The sequence below is a fragment of the Ambystoma mexicanum genome, chromosome 5p (genome assembly GCF_040938575.1).
Source record: "Ambystoma mexicanum isolate Mex_15411 chromosome 5p, UKY_AmexF1_1, whole genome shotgun sequence".
Classification (NCBI taxonomy): Eukaryota; Metazoa; Chordata; class Amphibia; order Caudata; family Ambystomatidae; genus Ambystoma; species Ambystoma mexicanum.
The window spans coordinates 540,522,848-540,544,902 of record NC_090930.1 but is presented as its reverse complement, the minus strand read 5'-3'; the positions used below and the strand labels follow the sequence as shown (position 1 = coordinate 540,544,902).

Genomic DNA, 22,055 nt, shown 5'->3' with positions numbered 1-22,055 from the left:
CTGATACAGAGCTATTTGCTGACCCTTGTATAAGATGGGTTCCCGCTTCCTTGCCGTCCGGAGGACAGCCTCTTTCTGCACGTACCTGGTGAAGGCAGCCAACACATCCCGCGGTCTGGCTGCAGCGCCTTTGGATAACCTTCCCACCCTGTGTACTCGGTCTAATTCAATCTTGTCTGGTTGCTCTTCTCGCAGGATGCCCGCAAAGATGGCCTGTATTTCCTCTTTCAGATCTTTATCCTTGACCATTTCCGGCAACAATTTGACCCTAATATTGATCCTACGGGATCCGTTTTCCAAGTCTTAACTTTGAGCTTCCAAGTTCCGGGTGGCCACATCCAGCCTCTCAATGGCCTCACTGTTGGCGGTCGTGTCCTTGTCCACATCCTGGAGGCCCTTCTCCAGAAGATCTGTCCTTTCCCCCAGCTGTCTCAAGTCCTGCTTGATCTCCCCCAGGGCCTCGTTCAGGTCTGCCCGCATGAGTTGATATTGCTCTTGGAATGTTTTGGCCAGATTAACCTGCAAGTTGTGCACTTCCCCCAAGAAGTCCTGTTTCGACATTAGGGCTGACCCCTCTGCATTGTCCGGGGCAGCACGGCCAATCGCCTCGCCTTGACTTACTTTCACTCCTACCCCACTATCGTGTGGGGGCCACAGGGAATGGAGAGTGCCCACCATGTCACTCACGGCTAGGGGTTCCCTTCCCCCTTTGGCCTTTGTTTTCGTGGTCATGACTCCTTTGGGAGACAACCCCTTCCCAACCGTCGTCCTCTTCCTGGCAGACTCCCCCAGAAGTACCTCTCGCCAGATCTCCGCTTACCGGGCGTGTCACTTAATTTCACAGGCAGAATTATAGTCTCAAAAGCCAGTCACTGCATCAGAAATTTTAGCATATCAGACTGAGATTGATTTCCTCCCCTCTTGCTGCCGGTCTCCGAAGTTGCCTGGGCTTTTCAGAGTACTACCCCAAATGAGAATGAGTGAAACCCTTTGTTATGTCCAGGTATATACTATGTTATTGAGTCTTGCATAACACAAAACCTCCCTTTTCATGGCTCCGTGCTTCAGAATCTGTGAGCTGTGGGCTAGGGGACAAACACAGCGCAGGGCGATGATGCTTTGTTTGCAATATTGACGTGTGCAGATATGAAAAGATAAGGCTGTCTGTAGGGCATAAGCTTTTGCTATTTTTTTATTGTCTAGAGCAGTGGTTGATTTCCACTCCAGGTTGCTAACAGTAATTAATGTGTGTGGTTGACTGTAGTGTCTGTCTGGGTGCTTTTTAAGGAGTGTGGAGGGTTGTGTTGGTGTATCTGTGGTGGGTTAGTGTGGTGCTTGGGAATTTTTGTGCAGGCAGTTGTCTTTGGTTGGTGTACTTTCCATTGTGAAACCTTTGTTGTTTTGCTATTGGAGTTGTGTGGCTATATGTGTCATTAGGCTAAGGGATGGCATGTCAGGTGACACTATGCAATGAAGCAAATTCAGGGACCACAGTATCTAGTCATTTCCTTGGGACCTCCCTCCTGACTGCCCACTGACACCTCAAAGGCATTGCAACTGTGGTGCCACTCAGTCTTAGATAGGATTACAGTACAATGCAGCTAACTGAAAAATCCAACCAAGCATCACATCACCAGAGCAATACCTTGCTGGCAGTAAACAACAAAATGTGGATTTTAATAAAAGTACAATGTGGGGGAACAAGAAAACAGCTTCTTAATGTAATTAGTCCCGGTTAATGCAATTGTTTAAAACATATGTTTTGGGGCAATGTCACTGGTCCAATTGGCATTTAATTGCACTATTGGTTGCTAATTTGACAACAGCTCCCAAAAACATTCCTTTGGGACAATAAGAGGGCATCATGAAAGTAAATTTGCACGCCCACACAAAGTCTCTGACAGCTGAGCCCCCACCCCCACACACAAAGTTACTGTCTAGTTGCCGCCTTGTTGCTATCCTAATGCTGAACGTCAACCATGAGCCATGTTCTCCTCAATGTCTTTCTGCATGAAAGGCAGATGTTCCAATTTGATGTTGATCAATTGAGGGTAAGAACTGTCGCGACCATATTTTTGTTTTCCAAAAGATTATCAATTGTAGGGCATCTTTGTCTATCATCGAGACGCATATTGCGCAGCACTAGATTTGTACATTTATGGAATTTTTTTTTGGCCCAAACACAGTTACAACTCCTGGCAGGGTTGTCATTTACAAATCCCGGTAGTGCTGAGTCATGAATGCCCCACCACCCCCATGCGGAGGCCTCAGAGTTACCACATCACTGTCACCGAGTGGTCCCGCTACCTTACTTCTGCTTATAATTTGTTTTGCGATTTACTAAACTCCCAGTTTGAAACGTAGCATCCCACGCGTGGTTTCCTGCGGAGAGGCTTTGTGGTTACATGGCTCTTCCTCCACAGAAGCCGGCAGAGGTTTGGTTTCTCCCTGCGCCCTCCCTCCCGACTTCGCTCCGGGGGAATGAGCGCAGCATTACGAGCTTGTCTGGTTTCTTATGGAATTTGGGCAGACATAAAGGCGCTGCGGTGAACACCATCGGCCCCCAACAGGCAGAGAGGGGCTAGACGGGCCCAGTCTAAAAAACGACCAGGGGAGTGTCCTTCCGCGACTGGCTGACGCGACATAAAGGTAGGAGCACCGAAGCTTCAAGCCCATAGCGCTGCATGTTGTACTTTTTGCCTTCTTGCCACTTTGACTCGCCGTAGCTCACTGCAAAACACCGCTAGCTCTTCAAGTAGTGTCTTCGTTAAGCAATGCGTCTGCCTACACTGGACGGATGTGCTAGTGCGAGCAGACGGAGCGGGGCGAGGAGGAGGGCGATGGGAAGTGTGAGGTACCGGTTCAAACTTGGCAGCGAAAATAGCTCCCCCAACACAGTTGTTTGTTTGTGGGCGGGAGGGTGAATATTGGGGCGGGTGTTGAGCATTAAGAATACATGAATTATTCGTAGCGAAACGTTGCAAAATGTTGTTTTTTTTGTATCCGAAATGTATGTCTCCGTGGAAGTATTCGCACACGTAACCGCACGAAAACGTGTTCTGGCATAACGGGAATTCAACACTCAAAGGTATGATGCTCGCCCCGACCCTGGAAACAATACATCACCAGACTCGATCTGGGAGGCGGAAAGGGAGGTTTATGCAGCAGGCACTTGAATGGAGATCCCTCGTCGGCGTCCTGATGATAAACACATGTATGGCTAATGATGACAACACCAGGCCCAGAAGAAGTCTCACTGTAGTGTCAGATAGAATGCCTCGCCCGATGATATAGTATACCCGTACATGGCAAGTCACGTACGCAAATGCACACCCAATGCCAGGTTGGTTTGCTGCTGTCTACACAATCTCGTCTGATGGGCCACCGGTTCGAATGCCGGCAAAGCAGCCCTTAATTTATCTTTCGATTTCTATAAACTGACTACCATGAAATTACGTTATGATTATACAGGGATGGAAAGATGAAGACATCTGTCATAAAGCACTACATTAAAACGTGATAATCCTAATAATTTGCATGATTAAAATGTATATAGAATGACTTCCTCACGATTCGCTCATAAAAATCAATAAAGGTAATCTTTACATGAAGATTAAGTGTGCAATTGAGGGTTCCTTATAATGGATAGTGATAGCAGCAATTGTTAATAAGACTTCTAGTGCTTTGGTGGATTTTCAAGGCTCAAACGAGAGTTTCTTCCGGTTGATTGCCTGGACTCCAGTATCGTAGCGTGGTATGATTGTACTGTTAAAACAATTTAAAGCATTTGTCGAAAAATGGGGCCGGGCAAGGAATCACAGCCATGTACCCAAAATTAAATCCCTTTGTGTGTGATGCTTCTTAATATGCCCCTGGGACCCCCATACGCAGGACACAGGTCTGCATCGTACGGGTTCCCACTTGATTATGCGCATGTGCGACGGCTAACAGTACCGTCGCGCTCACGTGACTCCGTCACATCCCTCCTTTTTCATAACAAAACATTAGCCATATATCATTTATAACTTACTGTCAACGTGACATACAGATATGCAATCTAAGCATATCAACAACAATGTCTGAGCCCAACATGGGCAAATACCGTCAGCTTCAGGTTTACTTCAACGCGGGTCCATGATGTAGTCCTTGAACCTTACAGGACATCGCCGGCCTTCCCGGTGGGGATACCTCTCATGACGTCACTCTCTCTCTGCGATATGTCGTCCCACTTCGGGATCCCCCATGTCTTCTTCAAGTGTTTGTCCTATGTGTGTCTCTCCAGCCGGGGACATCTCCGATGCATGCTTGGACTGTTGTTCCTCTCCAGCGAGCTTCCTGAAGAAACATGAGTTCTTTGTTACTGATCCTCGCTGGTCCGCAGCAGTCACCATGGACCCTTTTACATGGGTCACTTCCTTGGGGGTAGGCTCATAGTTAAGGTGTAGTTTCCCTTCTGGGTGTCTGCTCCTCACAAGGACTGTATCCCCCACTTCGATGTTGGGAGGCCTCAGCCGGAGTCTGGCGTTTTCTTTCTCTTTGTACACCTTCCTGTCCTCAAATGTTTTCTGGTCATCGATGTCACCCGATGGTCGTACGTCTGTCTCGGGAATCAGCCCTCTCAGGCATCTGTTGAATAACGCTTCTGCCAGAGACACGCCTGTGGACTGGTCTGGAGTCGCACGATACTCCTGGAGGAACTCCTCTACAAGACCAACCAGATCACCCTATACCAACATGCTCTGTGTGCCACTAGTAAAAAAAGCCAGAGAGGGCGGATCCAGCTTCCCATATCTCGCACCCGCACACTGGAATGCCCTACCTCCCACAATCCAAGGCGAGGCCTCCCTCATCGCTTTCCGTAAAGCTATGAAAACCATCCTCTTCACTTAAGGTCCCTAGTATCAGCATGAATACTAAACATATGACCCACTGCATAAGTTCTAAAGACCAATTGCATATGCTGTAAAGACCAACTGCATAAGCTGTAATGATAGAATTATGTTTGTAGTGTTTTTATAAATTGCCAATGGCTGCTACCAAGCCTGTACCTCTGTAACTAAGCTCTTGCAAGTAACAGCGCCTCAATGCCCTTGGGCTGTTTGCCCGCTATATAAATATAAATAAATAAATAAATAAACTGGTATAGATTCCTTTTAAGTTCACCTCCTTGGCCCTGGGAGATCCGGAATATTTAGTTAAGCGTGCGCATGAAGCGCTCCGCTTCCCCATTTGCTCTCGGCCAACCCGGTGTCACCTACCGGTATGTGATGCTTTAGTCACTCATGAAGTCTGCAAACTGGCTGCCCTGAAATGGTGGCCCGTTGTCCTAGAGTATGACTCGAGGAAGTCCATGTGTCGCGAATATCTTCTCCATTGCCTGTAAGGTTTGTTCGCATGACGTGGAGTCTATTAGTCCACCTCTGGATATCGTTACCATTGGTCTATTAGCACCAAAAAGTATGTCCCTCTCCCTGTCGACCCAAAATCTACATGTATTGTGTCCCATGGGTTGTTGCTTCTCTCCATGGACTCAATGCAGGGCTCCTTATTGACAGGAGCGGCTGCCTGGCACCAAATGCATTTGCTCACATAGTCATCAACCCTCTCCCCAGGCTCCAGGAAGCACACTTTGGATCGCAGCCTTGCCTTGGTCGTTGCGGTGCCCTGGTGGCCGCAGTGGGCCAACTCTGTTACTCTCCCGATCAGCTTTCCCGGTATCACGGTTTGTCTTCCTCGCAGTATCATGCCTTCAGCCGACTTTCGACAGTTCATGTCGGACTCGCCACAGTAGTTGAATCTCTCGTTGAGTGTCCTTGTCTCTGCGGGACATGTCTGCTAGAGTTGACCTCCAGTTGCTGCTGTCTATGGCATTCCGAATAAGTTGCAAGCATTTGTCCGCTCGTGGGGCATTAGCAACCTCTTCAAGTGTCAGGGCTACTGGAATGGCTGCGTCCACTACTAGGCGAACGTAGTCTTCACATTCCCCTATCGATTTCGTCTCAGACCGCGGAAACCCCTAGGATGCCGTGACAGATAGTCTGCCTGGTTGTGAGTGCCCGGTCTGTACTGCAGATTCACTCCATATTCTATGAGAGCTAGGATCCATCTCTCAATTCTCGGTGGTGGTTTGGAGGACGAGCCTGTCAGGATTGGGGTGAGCGGCTTGTGGTCAGTGATAACGGACACAGGTTTTCCCAGAACATAGATGGGAAAGTGTCTACAGCCCCAAAGTATAGCCAGCGCCTCTCTATCAATTTTGGAGTATCTTTTGTTCAGTTGCTGTCAGAGCCTTGCTGGCATATGCAATGGGTCTCATTTGTCCGTGGAGGTCAGGTGGGCTGGCATCCATGACTAGTTCAGATTCCTTTCCGGGGTCAAAGAACGCCATGGTTTCTTCACCCGTGAAGGCAGCCTTTATGGTGTCGAAGGCCACTTGTTCCATGTCGGACCAAACCCATGCAGTGTCTTTCTTCATTAGGGCCCGGAGAGGTTCCGAGATAGAAGCAAGGTTCTGAATGAATCGCCCACAGTACGTTACCATGCCGAGGAAGCTTCTCACCTCCGAGGCATTATCTGGCGGTTTTGCATCTTGAATATCCTTCACCTTCTGTGGGTCTGGGGAGATGCCCTTAGAGTGAAAAACAAAACCAAAAAATTCTATGTTGTCTTTGAGAAATTCACATTTTCCTCGGTGTAGTGTCAATCCTAGGTCTCTGATCCTCTCTAGTGCTTTTTCCAGCCGAGCCATGTGTTCTGTCTCAGATGCTGTGTATACCAATATATCATCACTCAGATTGATTACACCTTCTAAGCAGACAAGGGCCCTACTGATCACATTTTGGAACACCTACGCTGTTGAGGAGACCGCAAAGCTTAGGCATTTGTATTGATATAGTCCGTTGTGCGTTGTAAACGTAGTTATATAGCGTGAGTCTGGGTGTAGTTCAAGTTGGTGATATCCAGAGCGTAAATCCAGCTTGGCTCCTTGTAGCTCCCCCACTACATCATCCAGCGCTGGCGTGAGGTGTCGTTCCCTTTTTATGGTGAGGTTAGGTAAATTCATGTCCACGCAGATGCGCACTGAACCTGGTTGTTTGGGTTTAGCTGCGACTACGATGGAGGACACCCACGGGGTCGGGCCATCTACCTTCTCGATGATATCAGACTCTACTAGGTGTTGTAGCTGGAGGTGAAAGGGTATGCACCTATGTTTTAACGCCGTTGGTCTCACTGTTTCATCGATATGCAACTTGATCGGCTCCCCTTTTAACTTGCCAACCCCTTGAAAAATATCAGCAAACTTTTCAATGATGTCTCTAATGTCTGCTTCAAAGACGGAGAGCGCGAAGTGCACAATGTCTAGCGCCTCCGATGCAGCGCAACTCAGGAGTGAGTGGGGGCTGACGTCAGTGATGAAGAATCTCGCTCTGATGGTATTGTTGGCGTGGGTGACTTTAGCTACAAACACTCCTCAGAGAGGGAGTGGTTGGGCTCCACCAAATGAGTACATTTTGGCCTTAGTTCCTCCCAATGCTGGTGGTCCATCGATTGTATCATAATGGCATGTCGCCAGCACGCCTACAGATGCGCCTGTGTCAATTAGCACTGGAGTTGAATTTTCGCAAATTTTCACTGTGCAAGTGGGTTGCCTCCTTTTCTTTGTTTTTGAGTCAATATTTGATATGAAGAACACCTCTTCGTCGTCCTCCTCTTCTTCTGCAATTTCCAGATCTTGGAACTCCTGTTCCACCATGGCTACATTTCTCAGCCTGCGTGGTGCTTTATTGATGCTGTACTTGGTCCCCTGGGAATAGCGGTCGGGCAGCGACTCGGCACATTCTAGCAAAGTGCCCTGCTGTCCGACAGTGCCCACTTACTCTCCCTTTTGCTGGACAGTCACTAGCATGTGAGCGGTCGTAACCGCACTTCAGACACGGCTGAGGTGTGTGCGTTTTCTTCTGGGGCGCATGTGGTCGTGACGGGCTGGAATTTGCTGTTCGTGCTATCGCACATACCTCCTCGCCTTTCACCGTCTTGACTGCGCCGTCCATTTTAGAGGCCCGGCTGTCGGCAACCTCATATGATCTCCCCATGTCAAGGATTTGAGCTAGCGTGAGTCCCGGTTCCTTGAGTACTTGTCGACGTAGTTTCCCAGAGCTACAGCCTTGTAATAGCTGGTTGCGGACCATTCCTTCTTCATTTTCCCAATAGCACGTGGTGGCCAGGTGACATAGCCTTCCACAGAACTGGTCTAGCGACTCTTCTTCAGTTTGCAAGTGGTAGGAAGTGCTCCTTGAGTGCATCCTTCACAGCTTGATATGAGTTGGCGGTGGGAGTGAGAGACTCGAAGATGCGGTGTACCTCCAATCCTGCACCGTATAGCAGCGTTGCCACCTTTGCCTCATCATCCATCTCCCCTGCGGCTTTGAAATACATTTCCAGTTTCTTGTTCCACAGCAGCCATTTTGGGCCTAACTTCGACGCCGGGTCCGGACATGTCAAATTCTGGCATGGGGGCCAGTGTGCTTTGTTGCCTGGGCACCCTCCTGGCCTGTGGGGGTGCACCCCCCCTTGAACGTCGGCTGCAGGGTCACTCATGACTACGGACCACAAAGGCACCTATCACTTGTGTGAAGGCCGCAAGTCTGCTGAGGTGGTGGACCACTGAGATGTGCCTCACACACCCACGCCGAAGTCACTCTGTGTCGTGATGTGGTAACTTCAGGCAGACACGACACAGGATGCCCCTCTTCCTTGGCACCAGGGACAAGGAGGAGAGAAAGAAAAATGTCTCTGTACTAGAGATGCCAGATGTGTGAATTTTATAGACATGTGTCATGTACATGTGGCAAAAAGTCTTTTCCCACAAAGTCCTCTTTTTTATATATATTTGGGACTCCAGACCCTTCCTGGTGGCTCTTGTGGCCTCTTTGTTCATGTATTGAAAAATTGAAAAGGATGGCGCACAAGCACCCCACGTGTGGGGTCGCAACCATCAACAGCACGAAATGGCGGTTGGAACTTTCCCACGTGGGTAACGCTCGTGGTAGGTGTCGGGACAATAATGCGAACGCTGATTATGGCATCGGATTATGAACTCCCTACCCAATGGCGTCCTCATCGCCAGTGTGATGCTTCTTAATATGCCCCCGGGACCCCCGTGTTCTGCCCTTGGCCTCTCGTACCTGAAAGCATACGCAGGACACAGGTCTGCATCGTACGAGTTCCCAGCGCGCTCTGACACACTCCATCTTCCCACTTTATCATGCACATGCACGACGGCTAACAGTGCCGTCGCGCTCACGTGATTCCGTCACAATATTGGGCCTCATTACGAGGCTGGCGGTAATACAGGCACGGCTGCCGCTGGTATTTTTGTTATCCGGCGACCAGGAATAGGCAATTACTGGGTCATTATGGCCTTGGCGGACCCGGTAATTGCCCATTCCTGGGCACCAGAAAATATTCTGTCCCATAGGGCTCAATGGGAATGGGGAAACCGGATGCACCGGCACCGTTATCAATGGTGCCGCTGCATCCGACATGCTCTGCTCGTGGGTGCCGGTACGGCCGCCAGGTCAGCCCTTGTGGCTGCAATTGCACCCACACGAAGAACTCATAGTTTGCCGGCCGGGATCTACTGTACTGGCATGCTTACCAGTACCGTAGTTACCAGACCGGCAAACTTATAGTGAGCCCCAATGTGTTTTTGTTAAAATGCATTTCCCCTATGTGAAGATCATCCATGTTGATTTGATTCAATAAATTGAGTGTGTTGGCCATAAGGGGGGGGACGTGAATAGGAATATCTAAGGAAAAGCAAACGTGCAGGCTGTGTAAGGGTGGAAATCATATAGAGACTAACAGGCATGTGATTACACTGTATACAGGCCATGTGGGGCATACATGTACGGTATTTCCCAAAACATGTGGAAGATATGCAGGAAATTCTTAGTGAACAATTTTGGTTGAGATGTGTATCAGGCTGCAGCCCATTCATGGTATTAGCAACTGTGAGAGTGTGGAACGTGGCTGCTACTAAGTTGGCTCTGCATTAAATGGTACCAGAAATTAGGACAGGGTTGTTGCCAGTGCTCCAGATATATTTTGAGGTGGTAGTATTTTGCTTCCTATTTTTAGACTTTGAGAGTAAATGTGATTTCAAGAGAGTAAACGTGAGTTTTATTCTTTGCAAGAGAGTAAAAAGTATGTGACATCCAGCCGACGTGTGCAAAGAGTTAAAACTGTATGGAAATCATTACCATTCAGCAGCTTTCTGCACTGTGACAGAAAACAGGGTTCTCTCGCAATTAACAGATAAAGTACATGGTGTAGTGGAACAAACACCCTCTCTCAAATATAAAAACAGATGAGCACTAACACTGTCAGTTTCCCTTGCATATAAAGCAAGGGTACAGCAGCAGTATAAGCTTTTTAACGTTTTGCTCACACAGAGTAGGTCAGTACAAACTGTGCAGCTTCCCCCACACAAATAGAAAAGGCGAATCAGGACAACCCCAATCCAAGCTTTAATCATGTAAAACAGGTGGAAATCAGTGCACGGTGTAAAGCAAGGGTACAAAATTCCCATACAGAGAACAGATCAGGAATGCGTCTCAGCAGTAGACGCTCCTCTCATATAAAACAGGTGTAGCATAGCCTTCAGTAGTGCACTCTCCACTCCTAATACAGAAAAGGTACGCCATAGATCTCAATGATCATGCTTTCCTCACATAGAACAGAAGCGTTGTGAGTCTCAACAATACACGCTTCCCACACTAGGATCAGGTAAATTGTGGGTTACCACAGAAGTTCAACTTGCATGGAGAAAGAATTGCATGTGATAGCGCAGTGCAAGCACCCCCACACTAAAGAGGTAAATTAAGAGCCTCACCACAGCAGTGCAAACTACTCTCAGATATAACTGGAACATGATATGACTCATTAGTCCACATTTCTGTCACAAAGAACATGCCCAGCATGTCCCTCACTTATACAGTAGTGGTAGAACCACCCACTTGGAACAGGAACAGTTAATCTCCTCAGCAGTGCAAGATCCTTAAAGTTAGAACTAATTAACATTAATGGCAGCTAGTCAAAATGCACACGCTAACTCAAATAGGAAATGCTTTTCAGTAACAGTAGGAATTTAGTAAACCATAATTAGAAGGAATTAAGCCTTAGAAAACCAAATCATTTCTATACCGATTCTATACCAATTCCCAGCCACTCTACAGGTAGTTAATTTCCTAAATCATGTTGCAGAAGGGGGTGTTAACATAATACAGAGCGATAACTCACACAATACGCCTTTCATCATTTCTCAAAGGTCTGGCCATTTGATCTCTTCTGTATATATTTTATTTTTTAAGACACAAAAACCTAGCCAATTACACAGTAAAGCAAACATTAACTGTATTGTGTGGTTTGAGGTTCGATGGCAGAATTTTCTTTTGATGTCCTCGACCTAGTACTACCTAATGGTACGCCAGTTTTATGATATAACAGTGCAGAGAGGAAAGGACTCCATGCTTAATTCTATATCTAATCTCATGGTCAAATTTTGGTCGGACAGAGTTAATGATTGGTTATTTACATAGCGCTTTTGCTAAAGTGCTGTACATGGAACATATTTACATACAATTATCCCCCAACCGAAATTGGTAATCATTTTTTGACCTCAAAAGGATGAAAGGCTGAGTTGCCCTTTCGAACCTGCAACCTGCATTTCACACACAGATTGCAGCAAGGGCTCAACTGACTGAGCTAAAGATAGCTACCGGCAAGAACCGGCTAACATACTACAGAGGTCGGTACACTGACTGTGGACTGAGGTATAATAATCACAGTTCCTAGAAGTTGGACAAACCATGCATGAAGCGCTACATAAAGAAGTTAAATACCTATCTAAATTATCACTTCAGGGACAGGTTGTGCTGAGTTTATATTTCAATTATAAATCTAACTGTTTTTACAGGTCAGGTTTTGGATATTTTAATTGTAATCTTGAGGATTTGACAGCGACTGCAACTCCTGTGATTGGCCCGAAAATCGTAGTGAAGGATAGGGGATGATATGATATGATATGGTATTTATAACGCGCCTATACACAAGTGTTTCAAGGCGCGACAAGACGGGGGGGAAAAAACAAGGGTAGACATACAACGATCCTACTAGGCCAGGTGTCATTCAGATCGCGCAACTGCAAGGGAGGAGGGGAAAGGGAGAAGTGCAAGGGGAAAGGGAGAGGGGAAAGTGCAGTACAGGGTAATAGCATACAGGAAAGTAACAAGGGCCAGCTAGTGGCAGTGCAAGTAAGTGCTGGGAAGGAGGGGCTGTAGGGAAACAGACACAGTCCCGTAGTGCAGGGGTGCCAGGGAGGCAGTGCAGGGGAGAGTGGCTGGGCCAAGGACCGAGAAGGTGAGTGGCCCAGTTGCAGATTCGGTGCAGTTTAGTAACTTTAGCAGGGGAGAGGGGGAGAGAAAGCGGAGGCAAAGAGGAAGGTTTTGAGGTGCTTCCGGAACCGGAGATGGTTCTCCTCAAGTTTCAGGGGGGCAGGAAGGCTGTTCCAGAGGGAGGCCCCTGCAGCGGAGAGAGATCTGCCACCAACTCGTTGTTTGGAAAAGCGGCTGACCATGAGGGAGTTGGAGGCGGATGAGCGAAGAGCTCGAGAAGGAAGATATTTAGGAAGAGGGAGTTGAAGGTATTTTGGCCCAAGGCCCCAGAAGGCCTTGTGGACAGTGCAGAGGGTTTTGAACTTGATCCTCGCAGCCACTGGGAGCCAGTGTAGTGATTTCAGTCCTGGAGAGATACGGTCCATGGTCTTGAGGCCAAGGACAAGTCTCGCAGTTCTGTTCTGGATGAGTTGCAAAGGGCGGAGAGTAGAGGCAGGAAGATTTAGATGGAGGCTGTTACAGTAGTCCAGCTTCGAGAGAACCAGGGCTCTAGAGACAGTGAGCTTCTGGGGGAAGGAGAGGAAGGGAAGGATACCTGCGAGGAGGTGTAGCTGGTAGTGTGACTTCTTAGAGACGTCAGATATGTGAGGAGAGAAGGAGAGTGTGGAATCGAAGATGACCCCAAGGTTTTTTGCCTTGCAGGTAGGAGCAGGAAGAGGGCCAAGAGAGGCCGCCAGAGAGCTGCAGGGAAGGAGGGAGTGGGTGTGCCGATGAGTAGGATCTCAGTTTTACTGGCATTAAGGTAGAGGTCATTGGCGGCACACCAGTCCTGGATAGCAGAAAGACAGTCAGAGATGAGGGAAGGAGAAGAGGAGACCGAGGGTAGCCTGAAAATGAGCTGGGTATCATCCGCATAGCACTGAAAGTAGGGGCAGAGAGCGGCGATCCGGTGGGCGAGAAATGCCAGATACTGGTTGAAAAGCCAGGGGGAGAGGTTAGAACCCTGGGGGACACCACAGGTAGAGAAAAAGATGTCAGAAAGGAAAGACCCCAATTGGTCCTGGGAGGGTCGATTAGAGAGGAAAGAGGTCAGCCACGCCCGAGCCTGACCAGTGATTCCCAGGATGCCCATTTGAGAATGACCAACACAACCGAAGCATCCACATTTAGTTCCTATCAAGATATATGGATCTATGAATTATTTGGAAAACGAAGTTTAGAATTTTTGTGATTTATGTTTTGAAACAATAATGTTGATGTTATGTAAGCCTCTACATGACTTATAAATTGTCAAATCCAAATTCTGAGATGAGAAACACTGTAATGAAGAACAATTATTGTGTATGAACATTGATTGTATGCTGTACCTAAATTGAGACAATTTGTTCACAACGTACTTATTATTGAAAGTTTGAACATTATATATCTTTTTATATATATAAAGAAACTAAACCTATGGCTGAAACATACTGATTTTTACCAATTATATTGGAAGAAGTGTGCCCTTGTTTGCCCCCCGTTGTTTTTCGTGGGACCTTGTTCTTTATCAGTTTCAGATCTGGTAGCACAGATCTAACAAGGAGCACCTAAGAGTCACTGATTAAGTACATAGAAATCTGTTTTATCATAATTACTCTAAGGAAACTGAGTGCACCTCCACAACCAATCACCCTGACTACCTCAATTGCTGCCAGGCATAGTAATCGTAGCAGGCTGTCTTTCGCAGCCACCTGCCCTCTCCTCCTCCCCCCTCCCTTTTTATGTCCATTAGCACTTACTCTTATCATTTGCCCCATGACCTTTGATAGCAGCTTGTCTGTCTCCCCCCTTCCCTCCTTCTCTTCTCCTCCCACTCCCCTCAGCACTATTCTGAATTGCCGTCTGACCTAGTATGATAGTCGTTTGTTTTGTTCCTCACCTTCCCCCTCACTCCATACCCACCCTCCCTCCCTCCCCCCCTCCTCTTGTTATACTCATGCACTACATCAATTGTCATCTGGCATAGTAATGTTACTGCTAGTTTTGTCTCTTTTTTCCCTTCCCCTCTCCTCCCTAATTGTTCCTTGCATTTGCACTATCGGAAATGTCACCAGGCTTATTATGATAGTTATTTCACATTCAGAATTGTTTCAAGGACTTGTAAGAATTTAATTGTATTCTCCCATGTTCCCTCCCTCCTTGAAGCTCTTTGAAACACATTGTGTATAGGCGCTATACAAATAAACAATCAATTCAATTCAATACCGTCCTGGAGTTTTTTGTTGCCTTTGGTTATGATCTGCCCCTCTTTTCCCTTGTTTTTTGACATCTTCGAGTTCTGCCACCTTAGAGAGTTGCCTTGAGGTTTCCCTGTGCGTCCTGCCTTTGTTTACTATGTCCATGCATGGACTCCTTCATAGAGGGTGGTCCTCTACTGAGTTTGTTGACTCAGGTGCTATGAATGTCTCTGCCAATTATGGGGTCCCCTTCTCTGGCTCTCGGTGCTTCGGGGGAGTCTAGGGCTCAGTCAGGGCACTTGTATTTGTATTTGTTTTATTTGTATTGTGCAGCCTGGCCCGTAGGCATCTGGGCGCATCAAGGGTTACAAGGTTACATCAGTTGCAGAGAATACACCAAAAATTAGGATTTCTTGGCAGAATATAAGTTACATAAAATAAGATGCAGTTTACATGAATTACTTAAAATACACATAGAGGGCATATCTTGGTGGAAGATAAATTACAAGGTATAAGAAGCAGTTTACACATTTATACAGTTGCATAGTTTACCGGGGTCGCATGCAAGATGTATGACGTACCAAAAGCATTTATGAGTGAGCAGCAGCTAGGTCCTGCTCAAAGAGCTATTTCTTGACCTTATGTTTGAAGGAGTGGAAGGATGGCTCGATTCTCAGTGTAGTTGGGAGGGTGTTCCATAGCTTGGCTGCTAAGACTGGGAAACTTGACACCCCTGTTTTTTGCAGCTTGAATCTGGGTATGCGCAAAGAGTGGACTTGGGTGGATCTCAAAGGACGTGTAGATGTGTGAACCGAGAAGTGATTTGATAGGTATTCAGAGGAACAGTTCGCTTGGCATTTATGAGTCAGGGCGAGTGTTTTCAAAGCTATTCTTTGGTCAACAGGGAGCCAATGGATGTTCTGTCTGGTGTCAGATATGTGTGATTTCCTAGGGATGTTGAGGGCAGCCCTAATGGCGTTATTTTGAGTTATCTGGAGTTTATTGATGTTCCTAAGGCTAGTACCAAGGTACAGAGCACTGCAATAGTCTATTTTAGACATTATGAGGGCTCTGGAGAGGGTGATACAGTTGGTGGCAGTGAGAAAAGGTCTGCATGCTGTAATAAGTTTGCATGTATAGGCTGCAACTGAGGCCACAACATTGGTTTGTCTGTTAAGAGATAATGTGGAATCCAGATAGATACCAAGAGTTTTAGTATCATTGGACACATTGGTAGTGTTCCCATCAATACTGAATGCCTTAAAGGCTGGGTCTAATTTGTTCAGTCTGACACGTGAGCCTAGGATAAGTAGCTCTGTTTTATCATCGTTCAAACAAAGCCCATGGTGAGCCATCCAAGCCTGGATGATCGTGTAGATCTTGTTGAGAGCGTTTGAGTCAGCTACATGGTCACCAGTGATAGGGATGAGTATCTGAGTGTCATCCGCATAATTAGTGTAAGTGACACCCAGATAGTCAAGGATATCAAAGAGTGGTTTAGTGAATACGTTGTAGAGGGTGGGGGAGACGCAAGACCCTTGCAGAACCCCACACAGTACTGGTAGTGGTTTAGCTGAGGCAGTGGGTGAAAAGACCCTCATGGTTCTGTTGGCCAGGAAGGATTTAATCCAGGAAGTGGCTTCATTTGAGAAATGGGCAGCAGTTTTGAGGTGATGGCAAAGGATTTGATGGTCCACCAAGTCAAAAGCTGCTGATAGATCAAGCAAGAGGGCCAATTTGAACTTATCCTTTAGGTCCTCGATTTGTGTTTTTAAGTCAATAAGGGCAGTTTCTGTTCTGTGTCTAGGACGGAAGTCCGATTGGCAGATACCTAAGAGATTGTTAGATTCTAGGTAGGCTTGTATTTGGAGATATGCTGCACGGTCCAAAATTTGCCAGAAAAAGGGTACAGTGGTAATAGGTCTGTAGTTGGCCGGGTTATTGGGGTCGAGGGTAGGTTTTTTGATAGGAGGGAGGACCCATGTGTCCTTAAGGTTGTCAGATACCGATCCTGATTTGAAAGAGGCATTGATAAATGTTGTAATGAAAGGAGCTAGTTCACGGGCGGCCTCTTTAATGATCGGTACCGGGCATGCATCACCTTGGCAGTTAGACGGTTTAATCTTTCTAATTATATTTTCCACTTCCCAGGTGGATAATGGGGAGACATTGACTGGTTTGATTGTATATGCATGAACAGGGAGATTGTTAGTGAAGAAGAAGAGATTCTTGTTTTCTTGTTTTTTACTTAGGATGCTTGTTGCTACTGTATTCAGAATATGTAAAAAAAAATTGGACTGTATATTGTTTTATTATTCGCTGAAATGTGTCAAAAGTCAAATTGGCTAGTGCACAATAAATAAAACATTTTTAAAAAAAGTTAGTGAAGAAGTTGGCATTATGGGCAGTCGATAGGCTACATGTTTTAGTGCTGATTTTTGTTTGTAATGTTGCAATTTTTGCAAGAAGCACTTTTTGAATGTTAGAACACCATGTGGTGTCAGTGATGCAATTGTCTAGCGGGGCTTTCGGAGATTCAAGTTCTTTGAGGATCTTGGAGAGCTCTTTGGTGTTGGATTCCGCCTGAGAAATGCGTTTATTGTATGTTTCTTTTTTTTGCTAGGAATATAGCAGCTTTATATGCAGTAGAGGCCATGGTTAAGGTGTTTTTGTTAGATTCTGTAGGGTGGCCTTTCCAAAGTGTCTTTGCATTTCTCTTGGCTTTACGTAAATCTCTTAGTTGAGGGGTGAACCAAGAGTTGAGGTGAGCGCAAGGTTTAGGTTTCCTCAATTTGAGTGGGGATTTAGAGTGTAAAGCCTTCAGTATGGTTTGATTATAAATGTCCATTAGGACTGTAGGGTCGGAGTAGGCCGTGGGGGCGTTGTTGAGAAGGGGAAGGATTATGGGGAGTAGTTTTCCTTAGAGATATCCTTCTTATTTCTAGTTTGGATAGAGGGTGCAGGATTTGATTTAGGGCTCTGAGGGTTAGATTTAATAGCGAAGGTTATCTTATGGTGATCCGTCCAAGTACAAGGTGTGACAGATCCAAGATTAATGGAGCAGTTCAGATCGATGAGCCAATACAGGGTTCTTTCTTTGCTATGAGTAGGTTCATGGATGTGCTGGGTGAATCTTGAATCTGCTAGTGAATGGGCTAGATCTAGGGCTATCCGGTCATTGGGGTCTTGATATCCTAGATTGAAGTCACCAAGTAGAATGATTTGGGAGTTCGGCTTGGTGTTGGCTGTGAGGAGGAGGGATGATATATCCTCAGCAAAAGTGCTAATCGGACCCAGTGGCCAGTAAACGAGGTGCATTGTGGCTGATTGATTGGGTGATAAATGCAGTTTAACTGTTAGTATCTCAGCAGAGTCGATATGCCTATTAGGGATTCGTCTAAGTTCAAGAGATCTTTTGAAGATGAAGGCTAACCCCCCGCCTTTGGAGTGGTTGGAGTCTCTGTCACATCTAATGATGGCATCATTCTCGGGTACTGCTAAGGATAAGGCAGGGCCCGATGCTGCATGTAGCCAGGTTTCCGTAATGGCTAGGAAGTCCAAGGCTTCAGTTTCAATAAAGTCAGGGATGTCTAATACGCGAGCTGGGATCGATCTGGCATTGATAAGGGCGCCTTTGATTAGGGTGTCTTTAGTCTTGTGCGAGGTGTTGTTCTGGGTCACATGTTTTTTATGGGAGATAACGGGAGTAAATGGTTTAGTAGGGGGCGGCGATGGGTTGTGTGGTGATTTAGTGTTGAGTCTGGAGCCTAATCTTAGGTTTCTATATTTAATGGAGCTGGGTTGGTTTGGCGTTGGTTTGGCCGTAAAGTGTTTGATCCATAAGGCTGGGTTATTCAAATATAGATTAGTTCGGTCATATTTGTTACGGGTTCCATAATGGAAGAGTGTATTATGCAACGTATGAATGCAATGGAGAGGAACAATAGAGGAGGTGGGCAATAGGTTTGAGATGCATAGTACATTGTGTGCTATTGGGTAGATAGATGACTAGCATCGGCAAGTAGCAGGCTAGGACTAGTCGGTTTAGGTGCTATACAGTAATAGTTGACGAAGGCTAATCCTGATATAGTGTGATATGGCCTAGTAGTTAAGTACAGGGACTAGTTCCAAAATACAGCCGTAAGGTCTATGGCAGTGGCATTGAGCATAATACAGGAACTAAATCGACAGTAAGTAGGTAGACAGACCTGTTGGTACTATCAGATACAGATGATAAATCAAACAGTCAGATACACAAGACAAATCAGATACATAAGATAAAACAATAGGGCAGCCAAAGGGCGCATTTTGATGCTAAACAAGGCTAGCAGGAAGGTTTAGCGGCAAGAGGCATGGTACATGTACTAAGTCAGCAGTGGTATGGTGAACTGGTCTGATAGTATAGACAGTAACGTGCCATAAGACAACCGTGGGGCAGCAGCAAAGGTAGATTTTCATTGTGGGTGAGACTGGACAATTAGTAGGATATGAATCTAACAATACAACATTAGTACAAGGCTGTATGGTCTGTAATTAAACTGGTAGTAGGTGGCAGGACCTAACAATTGGGTATATGGCACAGAGATATATTAGTGGACTAGTCACGTTATACAATGTAGCCTAGTATTTGGATACCAAGGCTAATCCTTTAATGTAGCACCAGAGCCAAGTGGCCGAGAGCATGATACGTGTGCTAAGAACGGCAACCCCAAGGTGAGTATAGCAGAATGCTGAGCGAGACAATTGTAGGATATAAACCATTAGAGATAGGTTGTATGGACTGTAATGGGATCTGTGTTAGGCAGCAGGGCCTAGCAATGTCACGGGGTAGATACAGTAATTCTAGTGCTTAAGGTGGAGCTAGACAATTGTATCCAGGATGGGGATAGTAAACAAAGTGCATATTACAGCATACTAAAGTATTAGAATGACACATGCAGATATAAAAAGGTACTATGGCGGGTTTTTAGGCAGCAAGAAACGCGGGCAGGTTTTCACTCTGTAAATGTCGGAATTGTTCGAATAAGTCAAATGAGCAGGATTAGCTTAGAATGGCTTACCACATGAAGTCCCGCAAGAGTTGGTACAAGCCAGATGATGTGAGTAGCAAAACAATACTCGTGAGGCGCCGTAAATCGGGAGTTGCTGCTTACAGGTTTCGGTGAAATGACTGGACGCAAAGGTGGGTAAACGCCACGAGGACTCGAGGCATATGGTAAAAAGCAAGTAGGGGGTAACGCTGATGGCTTGTACGGCACCGGACAGGCACCAGACAGGATTGGCCTTAGACGCTGGGGGCCTTGGACGCAGGGGGGCCGGCTTCCGCCTGCCGCTAGCCCTCCGCTCTAATAAGGAGAACGATTGGCCTGTTGCTAGGCAACCACGTAAATCTAATCAGGCTGACACGGGTGGCCATTTTAGGTGCGAAAAAGGCTTTTGTAATCTGCGTCGGGAACTGCAATATAGTGGATGCAGTGGACGCTGGATCTAGTAGTGCATGAAAGTAATTGATGCTCTCTGGTATATTGCAAAAGCAGCTGAATTAGCATGCGCAACACTGCTCCTACAACGTTCTGGTCAGCGTAGCGTGGATCGTAGCGAGGACGTGATGAAAGCTGCTCCTGCAGCATGCGGTCAATGGCGGACGGGGAGACTGCTCCTGCAGCTCCTGGGAGGTATGAGCTCCTGCCCGTGCAAAGTTGTCCTTGTTCTTGCATGGTCTCAGGCCCTCATGCCTGCTTCCGTGCTTTCAGGCTAGCCCGGGTTAGCCTTCTGGACAGAACCGTTCCCCCTGCTCACCCGGATTGGGGGCTCTTCCGCCCTTCTTTGCGCATTCACTTCCCTGCCTCAGTATTAATTTGTTGTCAGTTGTCTTTGGGACCGGTGTCCTGGTCTCCATATTGTCGCCTGCAGGGTGTTACTTTCTGGCGAATAGAAGGGCAGTCTCTGTTTCTATCCTTGTGTACATTTCCGGGTTTCTGGTGTTTGGATAAAGGGTAAGGATGGTGGGGGCTTGGGACGTGGGTCTCCCCTCTCTCGTCGCTTTCCTGTTTTTCAATTCTCCCTCACAGCCCTGTTGTGTGGCCCGCTCTGCTGCTCACCTCTCCTTGATTTTGCCTCTTCTCTCCGTCGGAGATCGTCCGATCCTCCTGGGGCGTTCTTCGATCCACAATCTCGCCTCCTCTCTGTCGATCCGCTTCTCACCTCGCCTTCTGGATTCCCTGTTTCCGGTGTTCCGATACCTTCTCTTTGGAGGTGCTTTTTAATCCTGCTTCATCTCCGACGCGGCGGCTTCTCCCTCTTCGCCGGTACCTCTCCTTCTGGCGTCCCAGAGCTGCGTCGCTCGCGTATGTGAGCCGGTCCCTCCAGCAGCATCTTGGCACTCTTAGGCCGATCCATCTTTTGCCAGCATTCACACTCCTCCTTCGATTTCCCCCGCAAGGATGAAGCTTATGACCCTTCGGATATTCGCACCTGGGGAGGGAATCAAGCGAAATGCCTTTGGATCTTAGTTGGGGGGCAGGAGAGCGTCGGTTATGGTGGAAACCCAAATGATATTTCTTAATCGATATATGCCAAATTTCTTCCACCAAGCTCGACATTTTACTTGCGTGGATATTAGGGGGCCGGACTTTCTTTGGTAGCTATAGTTTATCCCCAACCTGCGGGCCACCTAGCGCCTTCTCCATCTGTACCCACCTCTTCCCTGAATCCTCCATAGACCTGTCCTTAAAAACTCTTATTTGAGCAGCATGAAAATACTGCAAGAAATCCAGAAGACCCAAGCCCCCCTTTTGTGTAGGGATCATTAACATGCGTAGGGCCAGTCTAGGAATTTTGTTATTCCATATAAACGTAGACATTGCCTTATGTGTTGTCTTAAAGAACATATGGGGGACCCAAACAGGTAGTGCCTGACACATATATACTGCCTTGGGTAGCGTAACCATTTTTACTGAATTCATTCTGGCCAACCAAGCGATAGTTAGTGGGTCCCATCTGGATAGTTGAGTTTTAATTCCTTTTAACAAAAGGGGATAATTTGCTTGACATAACCCACCAAACACCCCTAGAAATTCAATCCCTGCTTGGGCCCACCCAAATTGTGTTTGCTATTTTAACACTTGAGCCTCCTCAGGAGGTAGAGATAGATTCCGGATTTCCGATTTGGATACATTTTTTGTTAAACCTGCTACTGTACCAAACTTCATAAATACTCTGTTCGCAGCTGGTAGGGTATTGACGGCATTGGAAGCCAACAATAGCATAAAATCTTTGTAAGCCATCATTTTATGTGGGATTCCCCCAAATTCAATTCTGTGGATAGCATCTGTCTGTCTGACCCTGGCAAGGAAAGGTTCCAAGCGAAGAGTGTACAATAACAGAGACAGAGAGCGCCCATGTTTGGTCCCCCGCTTAAGTGAAATAGAAAGGGATAAGTGAC

The 22,055-nt window shown here is 46.8% G+C and overlaps 1 protein-coding gene across 3 annotated transcripts in view; it reads left to right on the top strand.

Moving 5' to 3' along the window:
* Nucleotides 1-2,350: 2,350 nt before the first annotated feature.
* Nucleotides 2,351-22,055, top strand: part of SRPX2 (sushi repeat containing protein X-linked 2) — a 1,035,003-nt gene continuing 1,015,298 nt past the window's right edge. Inside the window, exon 1 of one of the 3 annotated variants that reach the window (XM_069612957.1) lies at nt 2,351-2,649. Coding sequence is in view for 2 of the 3 variants with exons in the window: in XM_069612958.1 (XP_069469059.1) it covers nt 2,775-2,854 (80 nt within the window). In the remaining variant the exon portion in view is untranslated. Of the gene's footprint in view, nt 2,650-2,692; nt 2,855-22,055 lie in introns of those variants that run through there. The other 2 variants (XM_069612958.1, XM_069612956.1) reach the window with 2 other exon arrangements.